Source organism: Amia ocellicauda, chromosome 2 (assembly GCF_036373705.1).
Source record: "Amia ocellicauda isolate fAmiCal2 chromosome 2, fAmiCal2.hap1, whole genome shotgun sequence".
NCBI lineage: Eukaryota > Metazoa > Chordata > Actinopteri > Amiiformes > Amiidae > Amia > Amia ocellicauda.
The window spans coordinates 18,506,119-18,526,948 of NC_089851.1; the positions used below are offsets into that span (position 1 = coordinate 18,506,119).

Sequence of the window (20,830 nt, forward strand, 5' to 3'; positions counted from 1 at the left end):
GGGTCAAGCAAGATGGGCGCTCTGGAGTCATGTGACTGTGTCAGCACACGTTGCTTCCTGGTTCTTTGAGGACACGTGTTGTGTTGAATGGTAAACCAGTTTTTCCTTAAATGATTCAATTAATCGCACAATCCAAGACATTGAGATTACAGATTCGGTTAAAAAGAAACGTTAGGCTACTTACATGAAATACAAGCTTACATGTATACTCATGTATTTTTTTATGATAATGTACATGTACAAATTGTATATTCTGTGCCCCAAGAAAAGACAACACATTAATTTTAGTCAAGCTCAGATAATTAGAACAAAATATGCTGAAGCCTGGAGGACTTTAGATATGTTAGATTTAGATATTAAAAAAACATTGAAGGAATAACCCATACCTACAGAAGTGCAATAAAGATGCCATGGACAGACAAGCGTAACAATTTATTAAACGCAGTGAATAATGGGTCTTTGCAATAAAAAGCAGACCCATGATTGGGGAACAAGAGCAAAATTAACTTAATAGTCTTTTTACTTTTATATGTTGTGCTTTGTCTTTTATTTAATTAATTAATGTGTATTTTTTTTTTATGACAAGCTATTTCATTCCCCCCAGGTTAAACATAATGAAGAGGACTTATATTACCAACTTTACCTCTTAATCTGCAAAATAATTTGTAGAAACTTCTCAGCAAGAGATACTTAGACCTACACACATTACTCTAAAAGACAGACTGATGCTAAAACATTGTCTTGAATGGTTTACATATATTGACACGACTTGAGACATGTTACAATCACCCGTTTTACAAAAGAATTTAAATATGTGAACATAATATACTTACATGAATATAGTTTTTAATTGGACAAATATATGTAAATATAACCCAAAGACAAAAGTTGTGTGGCGGGGGGGGGGTCAAATTTGAAGATTGCACATTTATTTTTCTTAAAAAAAAATGACTTGTTTTAAATATGTCCATGTTTTACAATTCTGTGGTTTACTGCAGAGTTCATTTCTCAACTGTTCTATACACAGGAAAAGGCTTGGTTTGGTTTTACTGCATTCTGCTCCTGTGTATGCCACTAGATGTCATACTGCACTACAGAGTAACGTTTCACTGTAATGACTGAATTTGAAGCCCAAAACCCCATTGACTTTCTATTGATTGAAACCAAGCCCCAAGCCTCCTGCTGAACTGAATGCAGTTTGTTTGAAAAGCAGAGCACTGCATTTTTATACGATGCAATTAAGTGTTTTCCCTTATGTGTTGTCTCCTATGGCCCGACTTCAAATAGGAACTGACCAAATATTAAAGCAGAAACATCTGTCACAGTGTAAAACACTGTAGATATTAATAAGCAGAGGAAGGAATACACACAGGTAAAATGTTGCTTTTTTCATAACATATCAGTGATAAAGACGAGTTATAGCCAAAACATTATTAAACTAATTATAACTATATCATTCATTGACCTGCCATATGCTTTTTTACCAGACAAATGGGTGCCTGTGCAATATCAAAATAAAATAACAGTAACAACACCCTACAAAGTGAAATAATGCAATATTTCACATAACAGCAGTGCTGGGTAAAACAAATACATCCTTATGTGATTTACGGATGTGTGTGTAACTAGTATATTTTAAACTACTGTAACATGTTTAATGTCATGCTAATCCCACTCCCCTTTGCTTAATTTGCAGAGAATGTTTTTTTTAAGTAGTTCTTAGAAACATCAACCACAATTGATTGTGCTTAGTAAACAGCCCTTTATTTTACCAGACCTGATCTGTCTCAGAAAGGATAGACAGTACTTGGAAATGTTTGCTAAGCCTTCTAGTGCATCAACAATTTGACCTACCTGTCAAAGGCAAACTATAATTCCAATGTTTTTTTATTATTATTATTATTATTATTTTACATTCCCAATGTATAGCCACAATCATGTACTGTCGAAGTATTTAATTAAGATATGATTGTGGGATTTACGCCACATAGAGAAAATGAATCAAATATTAATACACTGGATTGTAAAATGGAGGACAAAGTCATTAGCAATAGTTTTGTAACCCTTTCCGGACTCATGATTATTGACAACTCTTTTTCAGAGGTCCTTAGAAATCCGTTTTTGATCAGTGCATGATTAACTTCACAGACCTGTGTCATGAACAGCAGACTCCAATGCTGCCAACCAAAGTTTTTGTTTTATAGGTAAGGGCCCCTAAACCTCACACCTGTTTGTCATCTCATTGATTGGAACATCTGACTCAAATTACCACCTTTATAGAGCTGATTATGCTAGAGTTTCACATTTTACAACAAAAACAGTGAATGTTGATCTATGTGTTAAATAAAGACATGAAAAAGTAAGATTTGTTGTGTGTTATATGTTTAATCAGATGGTTTGTATGTATTATTATTTGAATGAGATGGAGAACAGAATACATTTTAGGTCAAATGAATGCAGGAATAAAGGTTATTTGCCTATCACCACTGTACATTCAAGATTATTTTGTTGTAAAATTATCCTGCTGAATAACCATGTACTGCAAGTGAAGAATAATCAAATATTCAAATATTTGTCAAAGGTTTATGGTATGGCATTTTAATTAATATTTAAGCCACCTCCAAAATGTCGTTTAAGTTCTTATGGTAGGACATTCTAAGTTAAATGAATTATATATATATCCTATTTATGCAGACTTTAGCAGTAACATTTTACTGAAATGTTTTACACATTGTGTCTGAGATTAACCAGAATTGAAACAGAAATTGTTTAAACATTTGTAAATAGAACAGACAGCTTAGTTCTCCCAAAATGATTAATTTTTTTTTTTGGGGTATATATCACAAAAATTAATATTATATATGGTTTATTTTACTATGCTAAATGAAAGAATTAAATATCTGATTAATTTGTCATTTGTCAGCTGGTTTAAACAAGATTAATATGAACATATCAATCATTGTATAAATTATAGAACATTTGTGGCTCCCTTTTTTGCATTACATGATACCAGATTTTTAGCCATTTCAGTTTTAATGAATTTGAATCTAATTTTCATATTTTCAATTTAAATTTCAATAATATGGTTCCACTTGAATACTGGTATACAAGCCAATGAATGGGGTGAGAATACTGTTGTAAGCAATATGCAGAGCAGTGTATTATCTAGCCCAGTGAAAACATTTAATTTAGATTCATGCCGTTGCTAATGGTGATTTCATGTGGCAGCAGCAGATAGTTGTCATGGCAACACCAGTCCCTTACTTTGGGTCACCAGAGGAGTTCATCAGTCCCCAGTCAGAAAGCCAGGGGTTTTGGCCACCTGAAACAGATGTTTTGTCTTTATTGCATTGCAATATATCTATCCCAAGGAAGGCCAAAACAACAACAACAAACAGCAAACAAATAGATATCTGCAGTACAAATACGCAATGCTGCTTGCTAGTAAAACACATTCTGCTTTGGCATCAATTGCAATTACTAGGTATTTAAAATGAGTGCTAAATCTCACTTGGAACAAGCATTATTATGATTATTATTATTATTAGTAGTAGTAGTAGTAGTAGTAGCAGCAGCAGTTGTAGTGGTATTAGTGATAGTAATACAGCAGATACAATCTAAACACAAGAATGTACGTGATTTTTAAATTATTATTATTTATTGGTTAAATACTTCAAAAGTCGACAAAGACAAAGAAATTGACCTGTAATGATATTTAATTATAGAAGTAATATGAAAAACTGCAAATGGCACAGAATTAGAGTAGAAGGTTAGCTCTTATCTCAAAGTTTTGTTGTTGTTGTAAAGTAGATGAAAGCTCAGACATAATGCAAACCAGAAAAACCATCAGATCTTGAGGTCCAGAGATGGCTATTACTGCAATGTATTTAATTAGCTGTCTGAAACAGCCACAGAGCAGAAACGAATCCCTTGGTTCTGCTCTTTCAGTATTCAGCTATTTGGATTTTGATCAGCAGAGGGCCTGCTTCCTCCTCGACTTCATTCCCATTCCCATCCCCCAGGCATTCTTCAACATGACATCACAGCATCAAGGCAAGCAAGAGGCCTGTTCTCCATTTTAATCAGAAGGCATGCAGAAGCCATCTAGCTGAATGCTACGGAAAGCTTTGCTGTTTCTCATCCTGCTGCATGATGTTCTTCACATCATCAGTAGACTCGTTCATTGTCAACAAATTACACATTTTTCTAAATGCAAACTCCTGCTTCAAACATACTGAAGCCCTCAGAAATGGTTTATGAAGGCCAGACGTGTGCAATGTAAGAGTTATCATTCAATGTTTACTATCAGAATACTATATCTGTTAATGTATATCTGAGTTTTTTTTCATTATTGTTTTTTTGTTGTTTTTTTTTTACACGTTGTTCATCTACCAAAAATGTCAGGTGAAAATGGAAAAGAAGAGCATTATGCATGTGTGTTCATTACGTCCGATTCTTCAGTATGGACTAAAAAGATATCTGACCTCAAAATGTCTAGCAGCTCATGCATAAGTCTGGGAAGTAAAGTGTCCTTAAAATTGCCTATTCAACTTATTGATGAGGATGGGAAGCAGGTTATCTTGGGGGAACAGGAATATGAAGGTGCATTGCTTTTTCATTCTACTGGTAAGTCTGTACAGCATGCTATATAACTAGCAACACTGATTGTTTTTGACCAAAACTATTGTTTTTGCTACATTCTGGTAAACTTATTACAGATGTAATTATAAGTATACATAAAACACTTACACACCCACAGACACATACAAACATACTGTACATTAATATGTGTATATTCTTTTTGACTATAACTTGTTTCCAAGATGTATGAACATACTAAAAGTTAGAGGAAAAAACTATAACACATATTACACACTGCCTTGCAATGTTGCTTGCATTAGACTCCCATGTATCTTTTTTATTACATAATGCACAGTCATACTTGCAATCAACTTAAAAGCTTTTCTATTACTTACTACAATATTATTGCAACTTCCTGCTAGACAAGAGCCTGATTTGAAATTACAAAACACAAAATGTGATTTTGATTACAGCTGTGTAATAATTTTAATGCTGTTTTTTTTTCTTTAAAAAAAAAGTATCTTCTACTATTGTAACATTGTCATATTGTATTTAGCAGCTGAATGAATAGCTGGTAGGTACAACCCACATGTTGACTTGTCTATGTATCAAGGTCACATTGAACAGACACTGTTAAATTGTATTTAACTTTTATTTTTTGTAGCCCATTTCGTAATTTCCCGAAAATCACAGTGTACACATACAGGGTCAAGGGCATATGAAAGATAGTGGATTAAACATTCACCCCCAGGTGGTGCTGTATAAATATAAAACTGCTCAGTGTGTGCCCTCTCCTGAACTGAGCACTGAGAACTGAGTCAAGATGTGATATCATATTACAAAATAGTGAAATAAGCAAATCTTTGGTAGAATCAGTATGCAATGCCAAATAGTATGCTAGAGCATGGGCAGAGATGGTTCATACGGTAATAATAAACCTGATCAGAAGTCCACTGTGGTGAGGTCAATTGAACTTACAGGGCCCTGAGTGGAAAATTGAAGCTGATTATATGCTAAATATATTCAGCTGCAAATGCATTACATAAGGATTTTTTTACACTGTCATTCACATGGCGCATGGGTCCAAATGTATATTACTTGGATGCCTTTGATAATCTGATCAAAGAAAACATGAAAAATTGATAATACCTAAAACAAGATACCAGGGAATGTCTGTCTATAAACATTAAGGGAAAATAAATCAGGATTAAAAGTCAGACTTAGAGAATCTGGTAAAAGGTTAGTGCATTATGCAAGTGGGCTGCTATTAATTGCAATCACAGAGATTGACATGGCTGGTCGCTTTAATTTGAATTGAACTTTTATTGAGAGTTATTGTAATCAAATGTGTCCTATCATAGAGGACAACTCAGAATAAACACACAAAATAATGTAAAAGTATTTAAAGTTGAAGCTATTTTATAAGACAACCCATAAACAATTAATTAAGACAAATGAAGATATGCTGCTATATGCAATTCTAAAATTCTACCAGATAGATAGAAATCAGTTTCCAAACTACTGCATCAATCCATGTCATATTTCAGCTATGATCGTGTTGCGTATATGTATTTATGCACAACAGAGTTAAACTTAATGTTTAATGACATTGGTTTATGCACATTTATAACTGTATATCAAAAAATAGTTATAAAAAAATCCTATTGAAGTAAAACATGGATAGAGTGGATTAAAGCAGAGAGTAGTTATCTTGAAATAATGGGATCATTTGTCTATCTCTACCTCAAATGTGTCTGGGTGAGATAAACTCTCTTTAATATATAACTGTATAGGACAGGAAATAATACAAAAGCTTTACATTTTCTGAAAACATTCCCAACGTATGCTGTTTCTTCTCTTCTCTCTTCCTTTGGTAAATAAGCCTTGGATCCATGCAAAGAAAAAGAAAAGCATTACTACAATTTCATAAGGGAGAACAAACACATGCCTGCAACCCAGATTCTGGAAACTCTGCTTCGACAAGGAAAAAGTCTGGATAATATTATGCAAACTGAAGCCCAGATTCCAAGAGCTGGGAGTGCTTTAAATGTGGACACTTCCCTGCAGCCAAACAAAAGACTAAGGACTGCTGATAATGATCTTTGCCCAAGTGACCCTGACACAACTCAAACTCGACCTCACTTTGGCCTCATGGCTCCTTTACAGCCCAGCACTGCTTGGGGTTTGCCCTGCCCAGCAGTGAAATCTGAGCAAGTCATCGAGAACAGTTTCCTTATTTTCAAAACCAGAAATGTAGAGCCCTGCTATGAGGAAAATGAAAGGCAAGGGTCAGATGACAACCCGTTTGCCGTGCTGGAGAAACTGATCAAGGAGAACCAGGAGCTTCGGAAGGAAAATGCTCACCTCAAGCAACTGCTCCAGGCAGCTCAGAATGCAGGTAAAACAGGTTCCTTATGTTGAAGCAATGAGGCTGTACTAAGGTTTGCTAATAGCATGGATCTAAACTCTGCCACTGTAATGTAATAAAGTCTCAGCCTGAGATACCCAAATCATATCTCTCCATCTTGAAATTGGTATTTAATGTCTATGTCAAAGTCAGTCAGCTTCTCGTATGTTATTTCTTTTTCAGCTTTTTCACTCCTCCATCAATTACAGTGGGGGAAAAATGTATTTGATCCCCTGCTGATTTTGTACGTTTGCCCACTGACAAAGAAATGATCAGTCTATAATTTTAATGGTAGGTGTATTTTAACAGTGAGAGACAGAATAACAACAAAAAAATCCAGAAAAACGCATTTCAAAAAAGTTATAAATTGATTTGCATGTTAATGAGGGAAATAAGTATTTGACCCCTTCGACTTAGTACTTGGTGGCAAAACCCTTGTTGGCAATCACAGAGGTCAGACATTTCTTGTAGTTGGCCACCAGGTTTGCACACATCTCAGGAGGGATTTTGTCCCACTCCTCTTTGCAGATCCTCTCCAAGTCATTAAGGTTTCGAGGCTGACGTTTGGCAACTCGAACCTTCAGCTCCCTCCACAGATTTTCTATGGGATTAAGGTCTGGAGACTGGCTAGGCCACTCCAGGACCTTAATGTGCTTCTTCTTGAGCCACTCCTTTGTTGCCTTGGCTGTGTGTTTTGGGTCATTGTCATGCTGGAATACCCATCCAAGACCCATTTTCAATGCCTTGGCTGAGGGAAGGAGGTTCTCACCAAAGATTTGACGGTACATGGCCCCGTCCATCATCCCTTTGATGCGGTGCAGTTGTCCTGTCCCCTCAGCAGAAAAACACCCCCAAAGCATAATGTTTCCACCTCCATGTTTGACGGTGGTGATGGTGTTCTTGGGGTCATTCCTCCTCTTCCAAACACGGCGAGTTGAGTTGATGCCAAAGAGCTCGATTTTGGTCTCATCTGACCACAACACTTTCACCCAGTTCTCCTCTGAATCATTCAGATGTTCATTGGCAAACTTCAGACGGGCCTGTACATGTGCTTTCTTGAGCAGGGGGACCTTGCGGGCGCTGCAGGATTTCAGTCCTTCACGGCGTAGTGTGTTACCAATTGTTTTCTTGGTGACTATGGTCCCAGCTGCCTTGAGATCATTAACAAGATCCTCCCGTGTAGTTCTGGGCTGATTCCTCACCGTTCTCATGATCATTGAAACTCCACGAGGTGAGATCTTGCATGGAGCCCCAGACCGAGGGAGACTGACAGTTATTTTCTGTTTCTTCCATTTGCGAATAATCCCACCAATTGTTGTCACCTTCTCACCAAGCTGCTTGGCGATGGTCTTGTAGCCCATTCCAGCCTTGTGTAGGTCTACAATCTTGTCCTTGACATCCTTGGACAGCTCTTTGGTCTTGGCCATGGTGGAGAGTTTGGAATCTGATTGATTGATTGCTTCTGTGGACAGGTGTCTTTTATACAGGTAACGAGCTGAGATTAGGAGCAGTCCCTTTAAGAGAGTGCTCCTAATCTCAGCTCGTTACCTGTATAAAAGACACCTGGGAGCCAGAAATATTGCTGATTGATAGGGGATCAAATACTTATTTCCCTCATTAACATGCAAATCAATTTATAACTTTTTTGAAATGCGTTTTTTTTTGGATTTTGTTGTTGTTATTCTGTCTCTCACTGTTAAAATACACCTACCATTAAAATTATAGACTGATCATTTCTTTGTCAGTGGACAAACGTACAAAATCAGCAGGGGATCAAATACTTTTTTCCCCCACTGTATCTATTGAAGTATTCAATTTAAACAGTACACAGTTGAAATGTTATTCTCTGTGCATTTAATAGCATTTTTGATTAAGTCAATAAATAAGCTGTATGAAACTGGAGCTCCAGTAAAAAAAATGTTGCCCTGGAGAACAGTAAGAGTCTCATATTTTGGACAGATTTTTAGTCTTAGCAGCGAATTGAGTTGACTGAATGACAATTCCAAATTGGGTGAAAAAGTTGAAATATAATTGGAGGTTTCAAACCAACAAAATTACATATCAAATACATACATAAATACATATCCCAGCTCTGTGAAACTGAAAATGTCACTCATCAACCAAAGTTGCAAAGGATAACTGTTCCAATAATTGCACTGATGTGTTTCAAGGAGAGCAATCTTATCACAAATCTAGAGTAGCTGTATGGAGAAGAGAGCTGCAGTTTCATGCACTCATTGTAGTCTGCAATGGAAATGAGCGCATTTGCAGTGGGGGGATTTTAAATGTCCAGATGTCAAATGCATTACATTTCTGTAGCTAAGAGAAGGCCTGACTAAACAACGGGAGCTATTGTTTTTGGTTAAAGACTTAAAAATAATTTTCCAAAGTTATTTGAAATTTTAATAAGTCACTCAAGTCACTCTCAATGTTTGAATTCCCCTTAAACAAATTAATAAAAAATGAGCACATATGGTAAATTATATTATTATACACCACAATTATTGATTTTATACAAATACTGTAGTTGTTGGTCCATTCAGGAATGTTACTAAACTGTGCATTCCACATTATTTCTGTATTTGTATCTTTCAATAATTGAATGGAAATACACGACTTGTATATGAATCTGAGTTAATATATTATTTTGTTTTTATATTTAGTGTTAGGAAATGCGGGAAGTAATTCAAGGAATTATAGATCAAGAGGCAGGGTTGCACAAAATAAAGCAGTATATTTCCTTGCATGTTATTATTATTATTATTATTATTATTATTATTATTATTAGTAGTAGTAGTAGTAGTAGTAGTAGTAGTAGACGTAGTAGTAGTAGCAGTAGTAGTAGTAGTAGTAGTAGTAGTAGTAGTAACCAAGTCCCTGAACTTATAACACAGCATTATCTTCTTCTGGAAGGGGTCAAAGCACAATCAAATATCTTACTTTACAAAACACATAATGTAAATAAAATAAAAGCACAAAACAACTATAAAGCCTCTCCTCATAATGCCTCTCCTTATAATGCTGTAGCACAAAAAACTGTATAATCCATGCTTTCTCATCTGCATATCACCTACAGTAATCTGTTCTATGTTCTCACAGTTAGATAGTTTGATATTTTAGATTGTATCTTTGTAGTGCAGGAACTATGATTCTGACAAATTATTTGTGTTCTGTTTAAGGCATTGTAAAGTGAACATTAATCAACTCTTAAATTAAAGAGAATAGTGCTAATGCGAATTGCGCTTACTGTGATAAATTACTTATTACACTTAAAGGACTAAAATCAACATATTAAAAACATATACAATTGAATGTATTGTGTTTAAGACTTTCTAAAGTTTTAACATAATAATAATTATATATGCATATATATGTATGTGTGTATGTGTGCAAATGAGTGGATGTGTTTGTGTTTATGTTTATGATGAAGTCAGTAATCCTCAAAGCTACCAGAAAGATCATTTGATTATTGTTTTGGCTACTAAACGTAACTAAAGAGTACAAAATCCTTGACAGCTTCCCACACTGGGCTGGCATATTATCAAGTAAAGCTACAGCAAACCGATTATTTTGCTCTTTTATATTCTATTTATCCCGCCCACTTTCTCATACTTCCCAGATCTTTGTAGAAGGTGAATAATTTGCACATAAAATAAGTGAACCTGTCCTTGTCTCAGCTGGTAGAGTGTCAACTCTCCTTAGTGCTTTCTTAAGTCTGAGCAGTTACAATGCATGCCACAGGTTGGGGGGAATGAAGCAAAGCCACCAGGATGCAGTCTTGATTGAGCTATTGGATGAGGTGTAACGCAAACTGTGAAAGGCTGAAGTCATTTATCATAACATCCTTCTATTTTCACATCACTTGGGCTAACATTGGGATTGGATTCAGATGATTACAATTACTTTTAAAACCAAGAAGATGCTTGATTTTTCTGTGTGGTAGTAAATGGTTAAAAATGTAGCACAATAATATAAATCATTCTTACGTCTTGTGTTGTAATTCACAGTCATATTTACAAACAGAAAAATATATATTAATGAATGATATTTAGCAACGGAATACTGTTCTGAAAATCAAACCAAAATATTAATGAATGTGTGATTATTTGTATCCCAAAAGTTATTTTGCTTTATACACAATAGGTTAGGGCATTCATGGGAAGAAATGTAATTAAGGAAAGTGCTCTTGATATTGCAAAAAAGATCATTATTACCTATTAGTTAGTTTCAGAGCTGTTAGGCCAACAATATGAACTAAATTGCTGTATAGTGTTTAATGAAAATGCTCTGCCAGATTGTGAGGTTATTTATTTAGGTGTTTGAACATTAGATCTAACCATGAAGTAGTATTATTGGGAATTCTGAGTTACTGATATGATATACTGTAGAGAATATCCATATATGAAGATTCCCTTTCTGCAGATGTCAGTGTTTATTATGTAAGATGTCATTTTCAATATTTTAGTTCGATGTGATATACTCTGTTGCAGTTGCAACTACCATGACTTATAAAATCAACCGTGAGTATGCAGCTGAAAGGAATACTTTATACCACCTGTAATCTCCTTTGCAAATTTGCTTCTCCTTGTAAAATGCCTGACAGGCCTCTTCGAGAAGTTGTTGTCTTTTGTTTTGTTTTGTTTTGTTTTGTTTTTCTACAAAGGGTTTAGAGAAAGTAGTAATGTAAGCAGGGGTGAATATAAAGAAGCACTTTGAATGTATACAATTAGATAAATAACACACAAAGATAATAAATTATATATAATTATAATAAGGACCAATTTGAAACTGTACTCTGTAGGTTTTCTAGTCTCTAGATCACCCTTTTTTACCACGAGAGTCCAGGACTGGCTGTTCTGGCAGCTTAGCTGAAAGAGATGCTCTCAGCATGCAGATTTCACTTCAATCAATTTTGATTAGTTACACTTCAAACATGTTTGGTTAAAAATAAATTATATATAATATTTGTATTGAGAGTACACTAAATGTTGTTTTATAAATTTTATGTTCTTGTTTTTTTTTAGCACCTTTTACAGGCCTTCCCCTAGAAACCCGTCAGTCAGCAGCTTTCTACCTAAAGATGGTGCTGGAAAATCTGGAGGGGGCAGCTGGGTATCAATCTCCAGTCTCATGTCATCCCTCTGGGAGCAGAAGACCTCTAGACAATAATCTGAAGCTCTTCCAGGTAAAATGTTCCTGTGCATCGCATTTTTATTTTTATTTAATACAAATATAATACATATAAATGTTCCATGTGCACAGAATGTAATAATTAAAAATATAAATTAAATGACTGAAAGTTTACAAAACTGAAAAACAGTTCCTACATTAGGTATTTCCTTCAGGCTTGGGAATTCCTTCAGCTGTATTTCTCCTAGGTGCACCTTAAGAAATATATATTTAAAAAATTCTCTACTACCTTGTAGACCTTATAGCAGTTTTCTTTCCCTCCTTCTGAAAAGCTGCAATACAACTTTGCTAAACATTAAAATTAAATTGATATTTAAAATTGAGACAGTTGGAAATATTTTGTGAAAACAGCAAAATTGATTTGCTTTTTTCTGAAAAATACATTGTATAAGTAATTTCCTATATGAAAGGTTTTGTCTCCAGGAAACAAAGCCTCTTTAGCAATCTACTTATTGGATTGCTCTACTGAACTGTGAAGCTTTAAATTAATATCCTTACAGGGCTACCTCAAACATGGCAATGACTACCATCATAGGCATGTTATTTCTATTTCACTTATCTTTTTATAATTCATTCTGATACAGTTAAAAACATAATCTCTCTCATTTATACAGTGCAGTGAGCATTAATTAATGGTGAGGGCAAAAAGCTAAGAAAAGCACTGTGAAAGGAATTGAAAAATATGTGCAGCAGTTTGAATGTTTGTAATTGCACTCTCAAACAGAGCAAAAGAGAAATGTGAAAAGCAGACTTTGCATGATAAAAAAATCCTCTTCCTCACAAGGTCATGAACTATGGCAGCTAAAACTAAATACAGCACACACTAAAAAACCTCTATAATCATATTTAGGTCATACTAATTGCGTAGGATTCATGATAGAGTACATTTTTAGTGGCATAGTGAAGCGATACAATTACTTTACTAGAAATATAATACACATTTCATTCTTAAGAGGTTTTATGAAAGCCTTTGCAATAAATATTGATATAATTTGCCCTGGTTTGAGATAATAAAATATAATACACTTGAAATGTCTGAAGGTTGAATCATGTCAGCTGCACCAAGATCTTCCTGACCATTCTTCCATCCATTCAAGACTCATTTTTTTTTGTTCTGTAACCTAATATGTGTAGAATAATTTCTTACAGAAAAATGTTTTCTTTGGATGTGTTTCATTTTTCTTTTTATATTTTTTTCACCCTTTTTTAAAAAAAAAACCTGAATGTGTTTTCCTCAGGAAAGACATTTGAGGCCTTTGATTGTGGACCCTCATGATCCTGAGAGATATGCTGAAGTCTTGGTTGAATCAAACAAGCTGCACAATGTGTTGAAGAAGGCCAGGGAGCAGAAATCCCAGCAGGGAGGCTGCCTTCTCAATGGAGTCATAGATCTGGTGTTCAGTCCTCAAGAGCTAGCTGAGTCCCATGGGCTGGGGCTGAAAGGGAAAGGCAAGGAAGAGAAAGCCCTGGATAAGGTTAAAGTGGCTGCTTGTGAAGGTAAAAACACACATGTGTACGTATATACACATTCACACATGTTGAAGACCAATCAACTGTAGCTTATTCATTTAAATATGATGTTTAATTATATATATATATATATATATATATATATATATATATATATATATATATATTCTCACAGATTTATTTTATTTTGTTTTATTTATTTATGGCATATGCATAATTTACTTAAATGAAGTGAAATGTAATATAAATATTAAATACAGCACTAGATGTAATGAAAACTTCAACCTATCCAACTGCAAAATACAACCCTAAAACTTAAAATTGCTTTTAGAGGACATGGGTTCACCACTAGTCAGAAATACCTTGAAGAAAGTGGTTAAATAAAAGGGCCAGAAAACTAATACGGAATGATCATAAGAGTCAGCCGTGGTCACATGGTCAAAGCTCTAATCCACTTCGGAAAACATGTTGGACAATCTGTCCTGGGATGAGTGGACAGAGTCCTCCCATCCAGTGATAAGGAACAACCCTTGAGAGACTGGAGATGTGAGATTACAAGATTAGGAGAGAGATGTTCAAAGCTAGAAAATACCGTCGTTATCATTTCAATCTTAGAAGCATGCCAGTACCTTCCTCCTCCAAACTGTAAAGCCCAAAGCTTGGGGAGATGGAGGAAGTTGATGGTTAGCTGATGAAGGGTTTCAGCACAAGAGGGACTGAAATGTGAATTATCATTTCAACAACAATGAGCTTTACAGATTTTCATGAAATGAGGGATTTCGCTTCTGTTATGACTCTGAAATACAGTATATCATATGCATCTATACATGCAGAATAGATCCTTTCTTGGTGTTTTGTACTTCACTATTAACTGTAAGATCTCATGGTCACTTAGGAACAGCCTTCAGACTGTACCGTACCAACTGTCAATGAGGATAGACAGAGGGTAGCTTCGACGACCCATCCCCTGCATGAATATATGCTGACATCTTGAAAGTAACTCCATTATATTTACAACTTTTTAATCCAAAAAAATGAAATTAAAAAAAGGATATTAATTATAAAAAATACACAGCAATTTTTTTTTAACACATTTAATATTTTGATTTTGATATTTTGACCATAAGTGCTAAAACACACTGTAAGAAACATAATTTCAAAACATTTAAAAAAGTGTTTGTTTTATTCAATTTTTAAAAGTATTTTAAATATTATATTCAACATTTTAAACAAACAAATAAACAAGTAAATACAATTAGTTTTACATCTAACTTTTTAGGTACATCTTTTTAGGTACAGCATATAACGTATAGTGATAAAAGCTGAGGTTTATCCCAGTGTTGCCTGTGTCATGTAAACTTCTCCTTGTTTCAGCATGATAAGATAAGCAAGATAAATCCAGGATTCTAAAAGTATTAACCAGGAGGCAAAGCAAAACAAAACCCCAACAATGTTCAGGGTGGCCTCTCTGAGTTTATCTTCGTTCCACCCAGTGAACAGTGCAAATACCCTCTTTAGCTGAGAAATAGTGACCACAAATTACATTCCTCTACTAACCACAGTTAAGTATAACAGATGCTTATATCATGATAAGCATGTTTCTTCTACTTCTATGTGTTTCACAGTCTTACAGCAGAGAAACTTTAACCAGTGTTTTAAATAAATAAATAAATTCCATATGAGGAGTGGGGTGGGGGGGTTGCAATCATGTGAAATTATGTTAAACAGTCAAATGTAAATAATAATAATCATATTTTTTTAATAATCTATATTTTACTGTTATTTATTTTCTTTCTTGCTTCATGTCCCATTATTTATTCTATTCGCCTTTTGTTTTTTGTGCTCTTGTATGCAATTGCCAGCAATGACAGATTGTGTTAGAGATGCAAATTACTACCATACATGGCCCTGGAGATCGTTTGTGGAGCTTTTTGCCCTGAACCCTTTTGCAACAGCGCTCCTCCATCGTGTTATTGCTCAGTCTTGATTTATTAAAGCAAAATTAAGTCACAGAAAAATGCAAATGATTAGGTTTTATATTGAAAGAAAATGTGTTGTGGGAGAGTAAAGATAGTGGTTGAAGTTACAGTAAAATATGTAATGGATTTTAAAATCTCTCCAAAACTAAAATTCCAAGCACTTTTGCTATATAAATTTAATCTGATTACAGCAAGAGAGAGGTTGCACATTCACGAGTTAACAAATATGGTCATTATAATAGTTTTTGCTTGCCCAACTAACTGCTTAGTCTAAGCAATATTTTTCTGGAAAAGGAAGATAAAGATAGTTTGAAACCATGTGTACAAATGTTAACCTTTATGAAAAGCAGTATTGTGACCTTTGGGATTTACTCCATATGACAGTTGAAACTATTGGAGGTTTATACTTCAACTGACATTGTTCTCATTTTTTCAGTTCCTAAATATAATCAGTGAACATTCCACAATGATAAAAAAAAATTATTGTTCTCTTCCATGTATTCTTACTAGGTTTCCAAATTTATTTGGAGAATATTTCTAGATTATTTCAAGAACAAATTAAAAAATAAAACATTTTGAAAATAATCCTGTTCATTTGGGTTGTATCACACAATGGTGATTTCAGATAATCAGAGATTATTTAAATATTGTTACTTTTTGCATTTGAAATTGTTTTTGAGACAGAACTTCAATGTTTGCGCCTCTAACAGACAAACGTTTTATTTATACTTTATAGTTTTACTTTATACTGTTTCAATTCATGGTTTACTCAGTTCCCATCATTCAAAACAGGCATTCCTTTCATTTTAACAGGACTATACAGAGCAAGTTGTTCTGAGTTGTGTTGCCCAGATACAGAGCTTTGCTTTAAGCTTTCATTTGTTGTGCACCTTTCTGCTTTTGGCAAATTGCAATATCCAACAGCCTATTCAACAGATGGTAAAGATGGTAAAACTCTTTAGCTTGTATTATCCCTTTATGATAATAAATGGAAAAAGAAACATCTAATTGTAAGTATGTTTCTGTGATGATTAGGTAAATTTGTTTACCCTTATATACTTTTGGCGTCAACTAAAGTTAAGGCCTCTCGATGCTGCATATTTCTTATATTTAAGTATACCATAATGGATAGGTATAAATGTATTCGATAGGTATTGTGAAAGTATTCACCCCCCTTGGCATTTTTCCTATTTTGTTTTTCCTATTTCATACACAAAATAGTCCAAATTGGTGAAGTGAAATGAAAAAAAATAACTTGTTTTAAAAAAGTTAAAAAAATAAAAAAATGGAAAAGTGGTGCGTGCATATGTATTCACCCCCTGTGCTATGAAGCCCCTAAATAAGATCTGGTGCAACCAATTACCTTCAGAAGTCACATAATTAGTTCAATAAAGCCCACCTGTGTTCAATCTAAGTGTCACATGATCTGTCACATGATCTCAGTGTATATACACCTGTTCTGAAAGGCCCCAGAGTCTGCAACACCACTGAGAAACACCAAGTAAGCGGCACCATGAAGACCAAGGAATTCTCCAAACAGGTCAGGGACAAAGTTGTGGAGAAGTACAGATCACTTTGAACATCCCACGGAGCAACATTAAATCCATTATTAAACAATGGAAAGAATATGGCACCACAACAAACCTGCCAAGAGAGGGCCGCCCACCAAAACTCATGGACCAGGCAAGGAGGGCATTAATCAGAGAGGCAACAAAGAGACCAAAGATAACCTTGAAGAAGCTGCAAAGCTCCACAGCGGAGACTGGAGTATCTGTCCATAGGACCACTTTAAGCCGTACACTCCACAGAGCTGGGCTTTATGGAAGAGTGGCCAGAAACAAGCCATTGCTTAAAGAAAAAATATGCAAACACGTTTGCTGTTCACCAAAACGCATGTGGGAGACTCCCCAAACATATGGAAGAAGGTACTTTTTGCTTTTTGGCCCTCAAGGAAAACACTATGTCTGGCGCAAAACCAAGACCTCTTATCACCCCGAGAACACCATCCCCACAGTGAAGCATGGCGGTGGCAGCATCATATTTTTCATTGGCAGGGACTGGGAAACTGGTCAGAATTGAAGGAATGATGGATGGCGCTAAATACAGGGAATTTCTTGAGGGAAACCTGTTTCAGTCTTCCAAAGATTTGAAACTGGGACAGAGGTTCACCTTCCAGCAGGACAATGACCCTAATCGTACTGCTAAAGAAACACTCGAGTGGTTTAAGGGGAAACATTTAAATGTCTTGGAATGGCCTAGTCAAAGCCCAGACCTCAGTCCAATTGAGAATCTGTGGTTGCTGTACACCAGCAGAACCCATCCAACTTGAAGGAGCTGGAGCAGTTTTACCTTGAAGAATGGGCAAAAATCCCAGGCTTATAGAGATGTATCCCAAGAGACCTGCAGCTGTAATTGCTGCAAAAGGTGGCTCTGCAAAGTATCGACTTTGTTTGTTTCACAATAAAACATATTTTGCATCTTCAAAGTAGTAGGCATGTTGTGTAAATCAAATTATATAAACCCCCAGAAAATCCATTTTAATTCCAGGTTGTAAGGCAACAAAATAGGAAAAATGCCAAGGGGGGTGAATATTTCGCAAGGCACTGTATTAACAGTTTGTTTTCTTTCTTGTGTTTCAGCATTCCTAAGGCAGACTTGCTATGAAGAAGGTTGGAGAGAACCTGGCCAAGTTGATTTTAGAAAGAAATTCACTGCAAAAATCTGTAATGCAAGAAGAGATCTGAAAAACTGCACACAGAAGGCTTCTTGAAGTGTCAATAATGGATTTTGTTTTTAATATTGTGCAATATTCAATTTGATTACATCTCATATGCAATTTTCCAGAACACTACTAAATGCCCTGTGATCAAGAAACTATAGAAGCCGACAGGTGCAAATCGAGAGCTGCCACCAGAAAAAGGCTGATTCATCAAACAACAGTGAAGTCATTTAGAAAAAGTCTGCAGGAAGTAAAATGTTGTGTATATAAAAGTCTATACTTTTTTGTATAAAATACCAATGCTATATTGGTACATTAATGTACGATTAATACGTTACATTAATATAGTAAGTACATGTTAACAAATGCTTAATTACACCATTCTTATGAGTAACTAACATGTAGTTACTGAGTACCTACTATGTTAATAAACTGTAATTTGAGACGCCTAATGATATGCTACTGCTTATAATAATATGAATATACAGGCAAAAAGACAAAGTTTGGTAGGACAGCCTGGAAGTGTACTAAAAGAACATGACAAAATAAAAAGTATCATGCAACCAAAAAAGACACACAGGAGAAAACAATTACCTTTCGCTTTGCACCTGTTGGCTTCTGTAGGAAGCACAGGGCTTGATTAAATAATGATTTAAAAATTTGGAGGACCATGCTTAGGCTAAAGTTTAGACACTCATCCCACAGTTGTGTTTTCTTTTTTTGACTACTGTGCATGATTTGTTCTTTGTATGTATTATTCCAACTGAATAATAACATAGGTATATTCAAGTTAACCTACCATAACAGTTTGAAATCAGTCATATCAGTAGCAGCCTCTATATCTGTAACGAGTGAACCAGTGAGCACACTGTTGTTAAGGAAATAGGGTGAGCCAGTGCATTGTATTGACTTGTTGCATTAGTATGTTTAAGAGTATAATCATCAAAGCTCAGATTTGTTTTGGGCTATGACATAAAACTGGTATGCAGGAGTCATCCTGTGACCAGAGAGGAGCTCTGAAGGCAATTTCCTGGTTAAACTCAAGATAAATTATTGGCAAAGTCTTTATGAGTCCTTTAAGCCCAGAAAGAGAATTCATATGCGCTGAATTAAATCCAAATGACTGCATATTCTTGTTCAAAAGTGTTATTTTCGCTTACATTGAAAACATTTAAATTAAAAAAATATATAAATAAGTGAATTTCATCCAAAGGTGAAGTTGTACACATTTAAACATCTGATTCTCTTCAGACCATGCTATCAATCCATTAAAATTAGTATCTTACAAGCTTTGATGTGTAAATTTTAAAGCAATTAGACTCAGCAACTGTTGTCCTGCACCCCCCACCCAGTTTGGAACATCTATTGCATAAGAAAGCTATTGTTCTCTGCCCTGGCCTTTTGAATGAAAGACAAAACCAAGCCTCACTCTGCTCCTGGCATAACTTGCACTCATTTATTTTATAGCTGCTTGGTCCTTTCTTTGCTTACAGTGCTGGCATACTTCAATAAACATGTGTATATATCACATTTGACAATTTAAGGTCTTTGCAGTGATAGTGATTTTTCAAATGGTGACCTTATATTCAATTCTGTTTTTACTTGTAGTGTACTAACATGCGGTCTGAATTATTCATTTTTCCTGTAGATATAAAAAAGCATGGGTGCATTAAGCTTAACTTATAACATCATGAATAAATAAATAAATAAAGAGCTCCATGAGGTAACATTCAGCTGGACCCAATTAAATTAATGTATTTTCTAACGCATGCTGTGAAGTGTTGATTAAAAGAGTACAATCTAATGCATAGGAAATGAGTAATAAAAATTGACAACATCTTGTTATCAATATCAGTATGCCAGAAAAGGATTTTGGTACAATAGTCATTCTCAAAGAACTATGGAAAAAGAACATTATGTCGGACAAAGTATGATCCAGAAAGCTATAGTCAGTCAGCAGCAAATGACTAGTACAAGTAGTATGAAAGTAAATTCAGAACCGGGAAAATGTGGCGTCTTTTTAAAAATATTCTGTAATTTGACGTTGTGAATGCTGGGCCACTGGGTGCATTCAAATATGGGTGTCTTGGATCTTGGACTACAACAGTGTAGACTTTATACTAGTAAACCCACTGCTGCCTGGTTTTCTGGTCCTGGTCTGCTGCTGCTGTGGACGTTTCTTAAGCAGTTAGAAGGCACAGGGGAAGATACCATATATTATCAATTTTAGCAGGCAGAAAAATCATTTCAGTTTTGTTCTTTGAAAGAGATGCAGATTGTATACCCTAGAGCTAAAGAAAACAAAACAAAAACTTTTACATAAGGCTTTATTAGTTAGCCCATGTCTGCAAACAGTAGATGCATTTAATTGAAAATACTACATTTCTTCTATCATTGTTCCCAAGGGTTACATGTTTGCTATAGACAATTACAACCATTATATGCTGAATCCTTATTTCAAAGTACTTAAGAGTATCATGCAGT

General features: G+C 35.1%; 1 protein-coding gene across 1 annotated transcript; it reads left to right on the forward strand.

Annotated features, from left to right (window-relative positions):
- Nucleotides 1-4,062: 4,062 nt before the first annotated feature.
- On the forward strand, nt 4,063-19,889 carry LOC136766491 (uncharacterized). The gene is made up of 6 exons (XM_066719990.1): nt 4,063-4,278; nt 4,405-4,626; nt 6,464-6,979; nt 12,013-12,173; nt 13,417-13,675; nt 18,267-19,889. The coding sequence occupies exons 1-6, from the start codon at nt 4,257-4,259 to the stop codon at nt 18,395-18,397; spliced, it is 1,311 nt and encodes a 436-aa protein (XP_066576087.1). The 5' UTR covers nt 4,063-4,256; the 3' UTR covers nt 18,398-19,889.
- The last annotated feature ends 941 nt before the right edge of the window (nt 19,890-20,830 follow it).

What these genes read in the sequence shown, in the direction of transcription:
- LOC136766491 (XM_066719990.1), top strand. Translation starts at nt 4,257, where the DNA reads ATGAAGGCCAGACGTGTGCAAT. An exon ending in ATTGCTTTTTCATTCTACTG is followed by an intron (nt 4,627 to 6,463) that starts GTAAGTCTGTAC and finishes TTGGTAAATAAG; the next exon opens with CCTTGGATCCATGCAAAGAA. An exon ending in CCAGGCAGCTCAGAATGCAG is followed by an intron (nt 6,980 to 12,012) that starts GTAAAACAGGTT and finishes GTTTTTTTTTAG; the next exon opens with CACCTTTTACAGGCCTTCCC.